At 68.6% G+C, this 13,917-nt stretch overlaps 3 protein-coding genes across 3 annotated transcripts; 1 reads left to right on the top strand and 2 right to left on the bottom strand.

Moving 5' to 3' along the window:
* Nucleotides 1-496: 496 nt before the first annotated feature.
* Nucleotides 497-6,648, bottom strand: CHLNCDRAFT_144556 (hypothetical protein; the record flags this gene model as incomplete). Its single annotated transcript, XM_005848930.1, has 17 exons — nt 497-655; nt 834-1,191; nt 1,335-1,451; nt 1,776-1,957; nt 2,125-2,172; nt 2,335-2,451; nt 2,717-2,866; nt 3,162-3,254; nt 3,487-3,591; nt 3,775-3,816; nt 4,037-4,104; nt 4,212-4,283; nt 4,485-4,770; nt 4,919-5,015; nt 5,256-5,433; nt 5,674-6,319; nt 6,490-6,648. The coding sequence occupies 17 exons, from the start codon at nt 6,646-6,648 to the stop codon at nt 497-499; spliced, it is 2,877 nt and encodes a 958-aa protein (XP_005848992.1).
* Nucleotides 6,649-7,101: 453 nt separating this feature from the next.
* Nucleotides 7,102-10,431, bottom strand: CHLNCDRAFT_144557 (hypothetical protein; the record flags this gene model as incomplete). Its single annotated transcript, XM_005848931.1, has 9 exons — nt 7,102-7,164; nt 7,402-7,476; nt 7,635-7,831; nt 8,047-8,114; nt 8,374-8,429; nt 9,052-9,145; nt 9,575-9,645; nt 10,041-10,079; nt 10,330-10,431. The coding sequence occupies 9 exons, from the start codon at nt 10,429-10,431 to the stop codon at nt 7,102-7,104; spliced, it is 765 nt and encodes a 254-aa protein (XP_005848993.1).
* Nucleotides 10,432-11,814: 1,383 nt separating this feature from the next.
* CHLNCDRAFT_144558 (hypothetical protein) lies at nt 11,815-13,140 on the top strand (the record flags this gene model as incomplete). The annotated part of the gene is made up of 5 exons (XM_005848719.1): nt 11,815-11,882; nt 11,992-12,054; nt 12,189-12,288; nt 12,644-12,842; nt 13,025-13,140. The coding sequence occupies 5 exons, from the start codon at nt 11,815-11,817 to the stop codon at nt 13,138-13,140; spliced, it is 546 nt and encodes a 181-aa protein (XP_005848781.1).
* Nucleotides 13,141-13,917: the final 777 nt, after the last annotated feature.

Below are 13,917 nucleotides of genomic sequence, written 5' to 3' on the forward strand. Positions count from 1 at the left end.
GCCCGCTGTGGTCAGCCGCAGCAGGGGGCTACGTTGCCTGCCGCGTTGCCGGCGGACCTCCGGACATCCCGGAGGCCGTAGAGTGGCTGGGAGGGCGGGGGAGGGCGGGCTGGGCCTCCGGGCCACGGCCCCCCACCAGCCATGGCAGGGCACCCGCGCCATGGCGAGATGGCGGCAGCATGCCGCCGCCATCCCCACTGGTGCTCCCCCTCTAGCGGCCCCCTCTTTGCCTGCGAGGATGCATATGCATGCATCTTTGGGCTTAGCATGCAAACGAAGGGAGCTTGGAAGGCGGCGGCAACGGCGCTGCGTTGGGGGGCGGCGCAGTCGGGGACTGAATGCTCCTGTGGGGTTTGGCTGCAGCTCATTCGCTCTGAGTTTTAAAAGCTGCCTGAATAATTGCACATTTGCTCCAGAATTATCATCCCCATAACTGCCCCCTGCCGTGCCTCGCAGCCGCAGGCGCTCCCTCGCCGCCCCTCTCGCCTTGCACCCGTCAGGTGGCGGCAGCAGCAGCCGCCGCGGCTGCCAGCTGCTGGGCCGCCTGCTTGTCGTGCACATTCAGCGCTGCCAGCCGCTGCAGCAGCCCCCGGTACGTCGCTGCCCGCTGCGCATGCTGCCCCGTCTCATCTGGCCCCACCGCGGCGCCGCTGGCCTGCGGGGTGGCATGGCAGGCAAGCTGAGCAGGGGCAACCAGGCTTCAGCCAGGGCTGAAGCCATAGCCATTGCAAGCAAGAGGCTGCTCCCCAAGGGGCACAGCGGTCTCAACCCGAGCAGCCAGGCAGAGCCACCAAGCGTCACTGCAACGCCTGCCTCGCCTGTGCCGCGAGGACGTGGCGCGCCCGATCCAGCACACCCTGCGGCACGCCCGCCATGCGCGCGCAGTGCAGCCCAAAGCTGGGGGCGGCGCGGCCCGGCTCCAGCCGGTACAGGAACACCAGCTGCTCGGCAGCTGCCAGCTTCTGGCCCCCCTCCTCCTGCTGCTGCTGGGGCGGAGCGGCGGAGCCACCGCCGGTCACAGCGCCAGCAGCGGCGGGCGCCGCGGCGCCGCCGCTTCCGTCCGCCTGCTGCCTCTGCTGCTGCTGCTGCTGCTGCTGCTGCTGCTCCTGCTGCTGCCCCTCCACCAGCACGCTCATGGTCAGGAAGGTCAGCTGCCGGCTGCGCGGCAGGTACTGCGGCCGCAGCACCTCACTGCACAGCATGGGGCGGCATAGCAGGCAGAACGGGAGACGCTTCTCAGCAGAGTTAGTGCGGAGGGGCAGCACAGGTCGTCTCTCCCATGCAGCCCAGCACCGCCGCTTTGCCCCCCGCTCGCTCGCCTGAAGTGCGTGCACAGCACGACGCGCGGCGGGCAGGGCAGCTCGGCAAAGTGGCGCAGCGTGGCGCACAGCAGGCCCACGCCGTCCGCGGCCAGGGTGCCCTTGCCAAACTCGTCGATGATGCAGAGTGACCTGCGGGGCGCATAGGGGCGCATAGGGGGGGCAGGGCAGCCCTGCTGGCTGGGTGCCGGCTGCGAGAGGCACCGCCCTGGCAGGGCAGGACAGGGCAGGATCTCACTGCCTCGGGCGGCGATTGGCAGCGGCAAGGGCAACCTCCAGCGCCGTGCACCAGCAAAGGACGCGGGAGGTGCAGCACACCACGGGCTGGCTGGCGCCCTGCCTTTGCATGCCGTGGAACGAGAAGTGCAGCGGGCACGTGCATCGCGCCACCACTGGCCCATGGGCTTGCTGTGTACCTGCCGGCCCACCCACCGCCCGCCACCTCCCCTCGCCCACCTCTCCGTGCCCAGCCGCAGCATGGCGGCGATCTGCGTGAGATCGATCATGAAGGTGGACTGAGGCACGGCGGCCGCCTCGCGGGAGGCCACCCGCGTGAAGATGCGGTCGGCGAGGCCGACGCGGGCGGAGGCGGCGGGCACAAAGCTGCCCACGTGCGCCAGGAAGGTAATGAGGGCCACCTGCGGGCAGCGGCAGCCAGGGCAGTACCACGCTGGGCAGGAGGGAGTACCGCAGCTGTCACCGCAGCGTGTGCTGCGCAGTGCAGGAGCGGCCCCAGCCAAAGGCAGCGGCAGCCCAGCGGCAGCAGCAGCCGGCAGCCAGCGGCAGCGGCGCCCGCCCCCGGCACCTGCTTGGCATAGCAGCTCTTGCCGCTGAAGTTGGGTCCGGTGACCACCTGCACGGCAGCGGGGGGCGCCTCACATTTCAGGCACCATCCATGTCGGCAGTGCGCACCTCTCAGCCGCCGGCCGCAGCGTGCTGCCGTCAGAGCGCCGCAGCCTCCCGCTGCCCGCCTCCTGCCTGCCTCCATGCCCTCCCCGGCGTGCACCCCCCACACCTGGATGCGCCCCTGCCCCGCCTGCATGTGCGTGCTGTTGGGTATGTATGTGTCCACCAGCTGCTCGGTCAGCAGGTGGCGCCCGCCCTCGATCCGCAGCTCGTTGGCACGGGTCAGCTGCAGGGCAGGGGGAGGGAGGGCGGGCAGGGGGAGGGGGAGGGGCGGCATAGGGAGGAAAGCGTGGCACGGGGCGGCAACTGGGCCCCCCAGCCGCAGCCTCCATGGCGTGGAGCCCAAGTCACTCAGCAGCCTCGCCCTGCACAGGCCACGCAAGCCCTTCCAGCCGAACTAGCGGCACTAGCCTCCCCAGGGGGCCAGGCCCCCGCTGCCCGCTACTGCCCACTTCCCTCCGCCGCCGCCGCCGGCCCCGCCAGCGCCGCACCTGCGGGCGGCACAGGTTGAGGTGGCGCGCCGCCTCCGCCAGGCCCAGGATGCAATCCAGCTCCGCCACCGCCTCGCCTGCGGCGGCGATGTCGGGCGCGTAGGGCGCCAGACGGGCGATGAGCTGGCACGCGATGCCCGCCTCCATGTCCTGCTGGCGCTTGGCGGGTGCCGGAGGCTTGGTTGGTATCATGATAAGCCATCCCAAACACTCATTATGTCCTAATTTATGTAAGAGTACGGCGATCAAGCGCGGCCGCGAAGCGGCAAAGCGGTGCGCCGCCAGCGGCGGCCGGGCAGGTGCCCCGGCAGGCGGCCGCCCCGCCAGCAGGCCAACGGGCACGCAGGCCAGGTGTGCACCTGCCTTGTCTGGCGTGTGTCAGACAAGGCAAAGGGCAGGCAGGGCGCAGCAGGCAGAGCAGGCACCCGAAGGGCGCAGCAGGCACAGCGCCGCCTGCCTGGATGCGGTGCTGCATGTCCCCAAACCGCTCGTTTAGGCGGCGGGTGGTGTCGGTGTGGTAGTACACGCCAGGACCGTCCTGCGGGCATGGGCGCAGGGACAGGCGGAGCCGCGGGTCGCCACCACGGCGCGTGGTGCTGCCAGGCACGGACCCTCTGGCTGCAGTCCTAGTCACTCAGGCACGGCTCAGTGAAAGCTGCGGCCGGTGCCTGCGGTCCACGCGGCGCCCGCCCACCTCCCCGCCGCTGCAGCCCACCACCCGGCTGTGTCTGCCAAGGCAAGTTGTGCTGTTAGATGCCGCGCCCGCCCACCTCCCCGCCGCCGACGCCGCCCTCGAAAGCAAACTGGTAGTCGGGCAGTGTCTCCTCCAGGTGCGCACCCAGCCGCCCGCCCTCCACCCGCACCACAAACCCCACCTGCGAGCGCAGGCAGCGGGGGAGCAGCGCGGGCGTGGTGGGCGCTGACGTGGCGGTCGCGGCGCCTTCGGCCGGCCGCTAAGCTCCTTTCCCGTCCAGCGGGGGCTCACCCCCGGCTGCCCTGCCCCCCATCTTATACGTGCATGGACGTGCATGGACGTGCTACCGACCCCAGGCGCCCACCTGCGGCAGATAGACTATGGACCAGAGGTGGCCTTTCTGCCCCTGCCGCCAGCGAGCACGGGATGCGGCGCATCTCGGCTTCCACCTGGGGAGGCAGCAGGGTTGCTGCGGCAGGGAGGGAGGCCGGCGGGGGTGCGCAAAGCAGCAGCAGCAGCAGCAGCAGGAGGAGCAACAGCAGCAGCAGCAGCAGCAGCAAAGATTGCAGGAGGCGGGCGCGCATCAAAGATAAGCAGAGCAAGCACAGTACTGCTGCAGTACCCACCAGCTGGGTGAGGAAGTCGGGCAGGGCGTGGTACTGCTCGCGCAGCTCGTCCAGCTCGGGGCTGACGCCTGCACCGTGCAGCAGTACGTCTGGAAGCCAGCAGGAAGCAGACATGGGGTTCAGCCGCACCCACAGCAGCGGCTCAACCAACGGCAGTATGTAGCAGCCAGCACACCCGCGGAGATAATGAACCCATCCTCGGCAGCCGCCGGACTGCCATCGATGACTCCAGAGATGAGGTTGTGGCCTGCAGAGGGAGGGGGAGGCGGGGAGGCACTCCGCTGCCTGGTGCACGCGCTGCTGGCGCGGCGCTGCCTGTCTGGTCGCAAGGCGCAGCTCCCTGGCTGCCACAGACGGCAGCAGGTAGGCTGCTGTGGGGATGGGGATGTTTTGAGCAGCGGGCGGCGCAGCCTGGAACTGGCAGCTGCAGGAACCAGCGGCCACCCACACAGCACGAGCTCCTGACGTATCACGGCCGCCGCCTTGAAGAGGATGCCCGGCACGGAGGAAGAGGGCTGCTGGTGCTGCGCCTGCTGCTGGTGCGGGTTCTGTGAGGCCGGCGAGCCTCCGCCCTGCTCCGCGGCAGGGCTGGTCGCGAGCCCCGCCATGCCGTGTGCCCAGCTGGCGCCGCCGGCGGTGCCGGTGGCCGCCGCCGCCGCCAGCGAGGCCTGCGCTGCCTCCGGCGCCAGTTCCACCAGCATGTCCCGCAGGAGCAGGGTGCCCGCCAGGCTGGCCTGCGGCAGCAGCGCATGGGCACAAGCTCAGCAAGCTCATGCGCCAAGCCGCCGTGTGCTGCAGTACGGCGGGTGCCTGCATTGCAGGCTTCACTTGGGGTGTCACTCTGCCCCGCCACTCGCCCACTGCGCACGCTCGAGCCCGCACCTGCAGCGCCAGAAAGTCGGCCCGGTCGGGCAGCGTCTGCAGGCCCTGCAGGCGAGCCAGCAGCCGCGGGGCGTCCCGCACCTTGCGAAGCATGTCCCTGCGGGTGGGCACAGGCAGGCAGACCAACAGGCGGGCGGGGCACGGAACACGGGGAGGCAAGCAGGCAGGCAGGCAGGCAGGTTGGCGGGCAGGCAGGCGGCGGCTCGGTGCTGAACAGGCGGCGGCCTGTGCACACTGTGCAGGCTGCCGTGCCCCTCCAAAACGCAGCCGGCCCTCCGCTGCCCTTCCATGCCAGTGGAAGTGGCCCATCCAGCAAGCCACCGGCCTCCACCCTAACTGCAGCGGCTTGACGGCGTCGGGGCGGCAGAGGAAGAACTGGATGCCGTCCAGCCGGTCGCTCAGCACAGCCAGGTTGACGATGGGGCGGCGGAACCAGAGGCGCAGCAGGCGGCGGCCCGCGCCGGTCACGCAGCGGTTGAGGGTGGAGAACACCGAGAAGCCCTCCTTGGGCTGCCCTGCAGGCGGTAGGCAAGCAGGGGTGGGCACGCCGGGGCGGCAGGCAGCTGGGGGCAGCGGTGTGGAGCCGGTGGAAGGCGGCGAGCCAGCGCTGCGGCTGGCGAGCGCGGCAGCAGGGACGCAGCGCTTCCTTCGCCATTCCGCTGCGGCAGCCTGCCATGATGTGCGCCGAGGCACCGGGGCCTGACCCGACCCCGGACCCACTGCACGCCGCCACCAGCGCTGCCGCAGCCACCCACCGATGCCCATGGCGGCGGCGGGGTGGGCCTCTTGCTGGAAGATCTGCAGGGCTGCCATGCTGGCAGGGTCCACCAGCAGATAGCCGTCCAGGCTGACCTCCGCGATGGAGGCCACCTCCATGGTGGCTGCCGCGGTACCGCCGGCGGTACCTCCGTCGGCGGCGGATGCCTCCTCGCCGCCATCGGCGGCGGAAGCGGCCGAGGCGGGCGCCAGCCGGCCCTCTCGCGCCAGGACCGCCAGCAGGGCACCCGCCGCGCACACCTGCTGCTCGCTGGACAGGCTGAGCATGGCGTTGAGGCGGTGCAGGCGCTCGCGGGGGGTCAGGCCGGGAGGGGTGCCCCGCACGTGCACTGCCTCCAGCATGGCCCGTGCCGCACGTGGCAGGAACAGCGTGCTGCGTTCCGTGCGCACATCAAACTCGCCGGCGGCGGCTACTGCGTGGTCGCCGGCGGCGCCGGTGCCTCCGCTGGGTGCTGGCGGCGGCGGCGCGGCGCCAGCCAGCGGCGAGCGCAGCACCCGCAGAAGCTCAGCGTCTGCCTTGCTGCTGACGTAGATGACGGCTGGGCGGGCGTGCAGCTTGGCCAGCTGCAGCAGCTGGTGCCGGAAGGGGCCCGAGGTGTCGTCCTCCGACTCCATGCAAGACAGCTGCGAGGAGGATGGGAGTGCGGCGGCGAGCAGGGGCGGTCAACCAGCGGGCGGCAGCAGGCGGGGGGTCGGCTAGCTCCAAGCGGTCCCTTCTTTCTCCCTTTCTGCACGCGTTTCACGAACTGCAACATGCAGCCTACAGCCACGCAGGGGCACCACCCCAGTCGAACCTGGCCGTCCGCGAACCAGGCCACCCCGCAGCGACTGCCCCAAACAGCCACTGCCATGGCCACGCCGCTGTCTGCCTCCTCGTCTGGCTCTTCGGAGGGCGCCCTCTGCACGCCTTCGCCCCTGGCCCGCTTGTGGCTCGCCGCCTGGCTCTCTGCCATCCCGGCACGATGCTTTCGCTTAGTGGATGTGAACCAATAGACGCGCAAACGAGGCTTCCACCGCCCCACCTCAACCCCTGGGGGAGGATGCGGTACTGATTGAGGTACGGATCGCCGCTTGAATGGCCCACTGCATGCCTGCTCGGCTGCACAGGCCTGCAACATTTACAAAACGCCTGCTGGACGTGGAACCATCAACTTCCATCGGGTGCGATCAGCTGTTGACGAGGGGACAGAGGGCTTGTCTTCGGGTGCCGCCAACGAGCAGCACCCTTCCCGGCTGGCGGCGGCGCCAACCATCGATCTGTGAGGGGACAGCAAGGTGCGAGGGGACACACTCACGAGGTGAAGCTGGCAATGGCGGTCGTCCGTGTGTTCTCTGCAAGCCCATCAGCCATGAACCATACACCACAACCCCGCCACACCCCCACCTGCCTATTGCAACACACCTGCCTACAGGCTGTCGATGCGCTCATCGAAATGGAACACGCCGTGGCCGGTGCCCACGCGCTTGAGCTGCAGGGGAGGGTGTGGGTGGTGGAGACGTGCTACGCAGGCAGCGAGCGCCACAGGGGCGCACGCCAGCTGGCGCCCAGCCCGCCAGCCCGCCGCCGCCGCCACACATACTCTGTCCCACCACCTCCGCCACCGCCGTCTTCACCTGGCAGGCCCGCCACAACAGCACACACAACACGCTGAGCAGCTGGGCCACCACCACCACCACAGCAACACCCCGGCCACCCTGTTATTCACCTCGCAGGCGCGGTCACCCAGCTCCTTAACCGTCTTGGCCAGAGAGCTCATCTCGTCCTCGATAAAGTCCTGGGCCTGCAGAGAAGGGCAGGGAGGAGAGGGAAGGGGGTGGGGTGGGTGGGCATGCGGAGCAAGGCAGGTAGCGGGGCTGCTCGAGGGGCCAGGAGCAATGGCAGCGCACGCAGGAAGCGCCCCGCGGCACCAGCCGCCCTGCCGCGGCAGCGCCGCCACACCAGGACCGCTGCCGACATGAACAGTGCCGCCACGTCAGCCCCTGCCACATTTAGCAGCCCCGCCACGGCAGCACCAGCCGCCCCCTGCCCCACCTGGTAGTCGTCGCTTTGGTCCGCCAGGCCGTGCATCGCCTTGAGCTTGTCCAGCCCCAGCTTCTGCAGCGCCAGCGCCAGCTCAAACGCGTACAACGCGTCGCCTGCGGTACAGGCGCAGGAAGGGCGGTACAGGCGGTTAAAATGGCGATGCTGCCCCCCTGCCAGCGCCCGTGCCATGGGTGTGCCATCAGCCACCGGAGTGACCGTAGCAGCTGCAGCCACGGATGCTTCAGCCGCACCGGCAGCAGCAGACCCCCCCGTTCGAAACAAGCTAACAAGGTGGAAAGAAAGCAAAAAAGCAGCTCCCCCCGCCCACCCTTGTCTGCGTTGTAGTAGTCGGAGTCGGGCATGGGCACCGCCATCAGCTGCACCTTGCCGCCGCGCCTGCGGGCAAGGGACAGGCAGGGAGGGGAGGACAGAAAGTTGGGCGTGATGGCCAGGAGGGCACGGGATCAGGCAGCGAGGCAGCAGGCAGGCAGGATGGGCGTCCAGCTGCAGAGCGCAGCTGGGAGCACGCATACAGCTGGGAGCGGGCATGGGAGGCAGCACGTGCACAGCGGCAGGCAAGCGACGAGCGCGCCAGCAAGAGGCAGGCAGAGGCAGGAAGGAAGGAAGAAAGGACGGGGCAGGCCAGCGGGCGCACATGTTCTGGAAAGCGATCTTCTTCTCGGCATCCGACCAGGAAGACTCGGACATGCTCTGCAGGCAGGCAGGGAGGGGCAGCGTAGCAGGAGCGGCGGCGGCGGCGCCAGAGTGGGCTGGGTGAGGGAGGCGAGCGGGCACTGGTGCAAGCATGGAGAGGGAGCACCCGACTGGGTGGCTGACAGATGCCGCCAGCACGCACCGCTCAGCAAGCCTGCCAGCCAGCCTGAGCCACTGTCAGGCAGCACTCAAGGCCAAGGCAGGGCCCAGCTGCCAGCGGGCTGCCATGCTGCCCGGCGCTGCCAGCGGCAGGCCTGAGGGGGCCGGCCGGTGGCAGCTGCAGCGCAGTATGACAGCCCACTGCCAGCGCAGAGTCCCCGCCCTGAGTTGAGACAGCAAGGGAGTAAGAAAACGTGCGTCCAAAGGCTGTACCTGTCTATGTGTGCAGGAGAATGCGCACAGCCCGCCCCGCCCGGCAGGTGCCAGCCACCCAGGCGCCAGCCACCCTCTCGCAGCAGAACGGAACCAGAAACGAGGGTGCCGCCGCCGCGAGTCCCCCAACCCCAGACCCACCTCGAACTGCTTGGCGGTGCCCCCAGCAGGCGCCCCGCCCAGCACACAGGGAAGCAGGGCACGGTACCCCTAAAGCCGTGCCCCTCCCCAAGGCAGCACCACCCACCCTGAAGTACTTGGCGATGCCGGGCAGGGACACCGTGTCTCTGTCGAAGTAGGCGGCCATGGCCAGCAGGGTGTAGCCCAGGGAGAAGTCGAAGCTGTGGGGCAGGGAGGGCAAGGCAGGCAGGCACTGGCAGGCTGGGTGGGAGGCGGCTGGAGTGGGAGGGAGGGAGGGAGGCAGGGAGGCAGGCAGGGAGGGTGGGAGGGACGGAGTGAGCGTGGGTTCAGCCCAGGGAGGTGGGCGCGCAGTGGTGCCATGCGGGAGGAGGAGGGGGCGGCGAGGCGCCGGCGGCACGCGGCAGGCTGGGCGGGAGGCGGCTGCCAGCGGCTGCCAGTGGCGTGGGAGGGCGGCGTTCACGTGCAGCGCTGGTGCGGTGTGCCGCGAGCGGGCGAGCCCCAGCCACGCAGCCCAGCGGGCACCCTCCTCCCCACTGGCGGCAGCATCACTGATGGGCGAAACCGCAGCCTCAACCCACACACTCAAAGAGTCGCCACGCACGCCACCAACACAGCCCCGGCTCACTCACTCGATCTGCCGGTTCACCGCCTCCTCGAGCTCTCCCGCATAGTCCACGCGCACAAAGGTGGCGCGGTTGACCTGCAGGAGGGGTGGGGGTTGAGGGAGAGCCTCAGGGAGGGCCCTCGGGGAGCGCCTCGCACACGGGTGGCGGCATGGCAGGGCTGGCTGCGGCAGGCCGGAGGACCCGTGGCGGGCTCGAGTGTGGCGTTGCTGCCGGCCAGCCCAGTGCTGGCAGCCAGCCCGAGTGTGTGCCAGCCGGGCTGCAGCCACCACCTCTGTGGCTGGGGCAACCTTGGCATGGGAGGCTCGCATGCTCGCAGCCGAGGCACAAGGAACAGGTGACCGCCCAACTTCCCTGGCTGGGTTCGGCACCACCGACGGGATGCGGCGTGGGGACGCCGTGCCGCGCGCGCGCAGGCGGGCGCCAGCGCCAGCGCCAGCGCCAGCGCCAGCGCCAGCGCCACCGCACCCACCTGGCCCTGCTGGGTCTCGCCATAGCGCCGCTGCTTGACCTGCGCGGCAGGCGGGCACGCGTGGCGGGCGGCAGGGCGGGCGGGCGGCGGCATGCTCACACCAGCCTTGGACAGCAGCAGGCAAGGGCAGGCAGGTGCCGGGGCCAGGGTCCCGGTCCACCACAGCCCAGCTGCTGCCCCTGCTCGGCGGCCGGGCTACCAGCCAGCTGCCCGGCGCCTCGGAGCGCCTCGGACGCAACCCCTGCAGCCCCGTGCAGCCTTGGAGCCTGCCGCCGCCCCCCATCCTCACTTCATCCAGCGGCAGGTTGACCACGCCAGGCAGGCTCTCCTTGTACTTGCCCTCGGTCTGGCTGGTGGGCTCGCGCTTCTCGGGGGCTACCACCGACGTCATGGCTGCGGCGTGGGGGGTCGCGCTGGCGGGGCTGGGCAGGGCAGGAAAGGGGAGAGTGAGCGTGGATGGCTGGGGGCAGGGCATCATGGAGAGGCTGTACATGCAGTACAGCTGAGTTGGAAAAGGACTTAGAAGATTATGATGCTTGGACATCCCATGCTTCGCTGGGGGGGCCTGCCTGCTGCCAGCGCCGCAGCCTTGGACGCCGACCGCCGCCGCCACTGTCCCACAGGGCGGCAGGCCTGCCTGCCGTGCCGCTCGACTCGTGGCGCTGCCCTCCTGCTGAAGACCACTCGATGGGTTAGAGCCTGCGCCTGCGCCTGCCGGTGCTCTTCCCTGCCTTCCCTCCGCTCCTGGCGCCTCGGCTGTCTGGCACAGCCGCTCTGCCCCCACCTAGGCTGCGTGGCGCTCGCCACACACCGATTGCCTTGTAAAAGGTAAAGGTAAAGGTGGGGAAGAGCCTCCACAAGCTTCACTTCCCGGTTTTAACGTCTAGCTTTAGACCATTATTTGATCTGCCCGACGCGCCAAGTGCAGTACCCCCCACTAGTAGTGAATGGGTCCCGGGGAGGCCTGTGCCGAAGCCTTGGCGATTCTATTAGGCGTTCCCGAAGGAATTGGCTTGGATTGGCGCTGAGCCGGTCAGCTATGCCGCGTTTGTCCTCACAAAGTTTCGACATGGGAGGAATCGAACCTGTGCCCTCTCGGAGGGTTTAGACACTAGCTCCAGCGCCTTCAAAGAAGGCCTTTCTTAGCCGCGGCCTGTACACATCGACTGCCCCCCCAATATTCCTCCTATTCTTGTGCTAATCCCCTGTGTGGATCACTGGGGGGTTGGAAGAGAGGTGCCTCGGCTGCAGCACTGGCACTTGCCAGGCGGCGGCGGCGGCATCGGCGGCGGCGGCGGCGGCGGGGCGCCAGGGCTATGGCACCGTGCTGGCAGATGCCACTCCGTTCTGTTCTAAAAGCAAGGCGCATGTAGCAGAGAAACGTGTGGTATGCACCAAGCCCCAAAGACGCTCAAGGTGGCTGTTAGAGACCTCTTTGCTGTCCACGGCGGCGCGGCGGCGCGGAGCGGCGGGACGCTTTCGCCGGTACGTCTGCCACCGTGTCCCGCCCTTTTGGCGGCCCGCAGACTGGCGTCTAGCACATCCTCCAACCACAGGAGCGTCTCGAGCGGCGTCTGCGGGTGGTGCGTCTGGTTGCGGCAGCCCGCGTCCCACGCATCGGCGCAGCATTGGCTGCAAACAGGCGCCTGTCAGGCCCCTGACGCTAATCACACACGAGGGCCGCCGCTGAGCGACAGCTGCGCAGTTCCCACTTACTACGCCGCCGCCGGTCTTTCCGCCCCCCTGCCGCCGGCGCTACTGGAACATTGCAGCGATGCAGCCTGCCCTGCTGCTGCTGCTGCTGGCAGCAGCGTTTTCCGTCGCCTCTGCTGCCCTGGACAGGTGTGGCTGTGCGGGGACGCTGGTCTCGTAGTGCCAGCCGCTCCCCCGAGGGTGCGCCTTGCCTGCCGCACCCGCTCATGCCTGTTGGGTCCTGGCTGCTCCCCTGCAGGCGCCTGCTGGATGACGGTGTGCAAAGCGCCATTAGCAACGGACGGAACGCCCCCCGGAACAGGTGCAACCCTGTCCGCCTGTGGCGGGAGCGGCCCTGGAGCGCTGCATCAACAGCTTCGCCTGTAGCAGGCGCAGCTGCCAAACTCCCAAGCATCTCTGCATGCCTTGCCACCACACCACCCGCCCGCGTTGCAGGTACAAGTACTTTGCGTCAATGCGCGAGGCAGCAAATCCTGAAGACCCTTCGTGCGGCGCCAGCCTGATCCATGAGTCGGTTGTCCTCACGGCGGCGCACGTGGGTGGCTCACCTCGCCATATCTGCCGGGCACTTGCTGCTGCCGGTGTGTCTGCGGCCACAGGCTGCAGCACAATGTATGCCGGCCCCAGCCACCCCCTGCATGTGGGCAAGTTTCCTGTTTCCTGGTGGATCCCCATTGCAATTGCTGTGCAGTGCGTGATGCCTGAAAGAAATGGCGACATCAAACAAACGCCCTTCATTGTGCGTCGGAGGGGTGGGAGGGTTCAATCTGGCCAGGGCGCATTGATGGATGTGTGGTGGAGTTGTTGATTGGCCCCAGGGGATGGGGCAGGGCATCGTCGTCAGTAGTGCTGCCCACCCACCAGTTCCACGCCCTGCCCTTGCGTTGCAGGTGCGCATCGGCGCTTATGCCTTCAATGCCACCGCCACCCCAGACACTGGCTACCAGGAGCGGCGCGTGGCCAAGATTGTGCGCCACCCAGACTATGTGTTTCAGCGGTGGACGTTGAATAAGAAAAACAACGACGTGGCGTTGCTGTACCTCAGCCGCCCCAGCACCTACCCTCCCATCAAGCTGGCGCCTTACAAGGGTGGGTGGGAGGTGCAGCGCTCGCTGAGGGTGCGGTTGTGCCGTCCGGAGCCGCCTAGAGCATCCCAGAGGCGGCGGGCCCACTATGATGCAGCCTTCTTCAAAGCAGAACCTGGCTGGCTCGTCTCCACTGTGGTTCAGCTTACCATCCCTGACCTGCACCGCACTCACTGCCTCGTGCAGCCAAGGCTGAGTGGAGCAACCCTGTGCCTGACTGGACGCCCGTCACTCTCATAGGCCTGGGATACACGGTGTTTGAAAAAAAGTTCCCGAAAGTGCTGCAGGAGGTAGGCTATTGAGGGGGGCCGCGCAATTAACATGTGATAACACACAACCCCATCCTGTCGGGCTCTGGATGGCCATCTATCATGCCTGAGTCGTTTTCTCTTTGCACTGCAGATCACCGACCTTGCAGTGCTCCCCCTGAAGATGTTACCCTGTGTTACAGTCACCCCGCTATGATAGGCCGCGTGAGCAGACCTTGGGCAGGGGGCACACGTGATCAAGGGGCATCAAGAGAGGGGGTGGACCATGGAGCACCCTCTCCATGGCTCCGACCACCCTCCCCCCAGCTGAGCGTCCCAGGGTCACCCCACCCTGGCCCCGCTCCCCGTCCTGCCGGACACGCAACCCCCACAACGTGGTGGGGGACGTGGGGATCCTTAGCAGCTTAGGCCTGCCAGGCCGACGGGTGCCGATGCTGGTGCGGGCTCCCGGCGGCAGGCAGCGCCGCCGCCGGGCACTCAAATGGCATGGGGCACATGGGCCCCCATGCCCGCACATCTCCCAGGCACATGAAAATACCAGAAGGCTGCACATGTAAGGGTGCATGCATTGCAGGCAGGAGTGCAAAGTGGCCTGCCGCGGCGGTCGGCTGTGCCATTACTCAGTCAGCCGCCGCTACCGTGCCGGGCTTGGCGTTCCCATGCCAACATGCCGGCGTGCCATCGCGCAAGGGGCCAGTGAGTGTGTGAGGTGGAGGGTGGGGGGGTGGTGGGGCTGCCGCTGACCGTTGCTTGCTGACGCTGACGCTGCTCTTACCTGCGGGGGGAGGGGGTGGGTCGGGAGCCAAGGCC

Source organism: Chlorella variabilis (genome assembly GCF_000147415.1).
Source record: "Chlorella variabilis unplaced genomic scaffold CHLNCscaffold_7, whole genome shotgun sequence".
NCBI classification, from domain to species: Eukaryota; Viridiplantae; Chlorophyta; class Trebouxiophyceae; order Chlorellales; family Chlorellaceae; genus Chlorella; species Chlorella variabilis.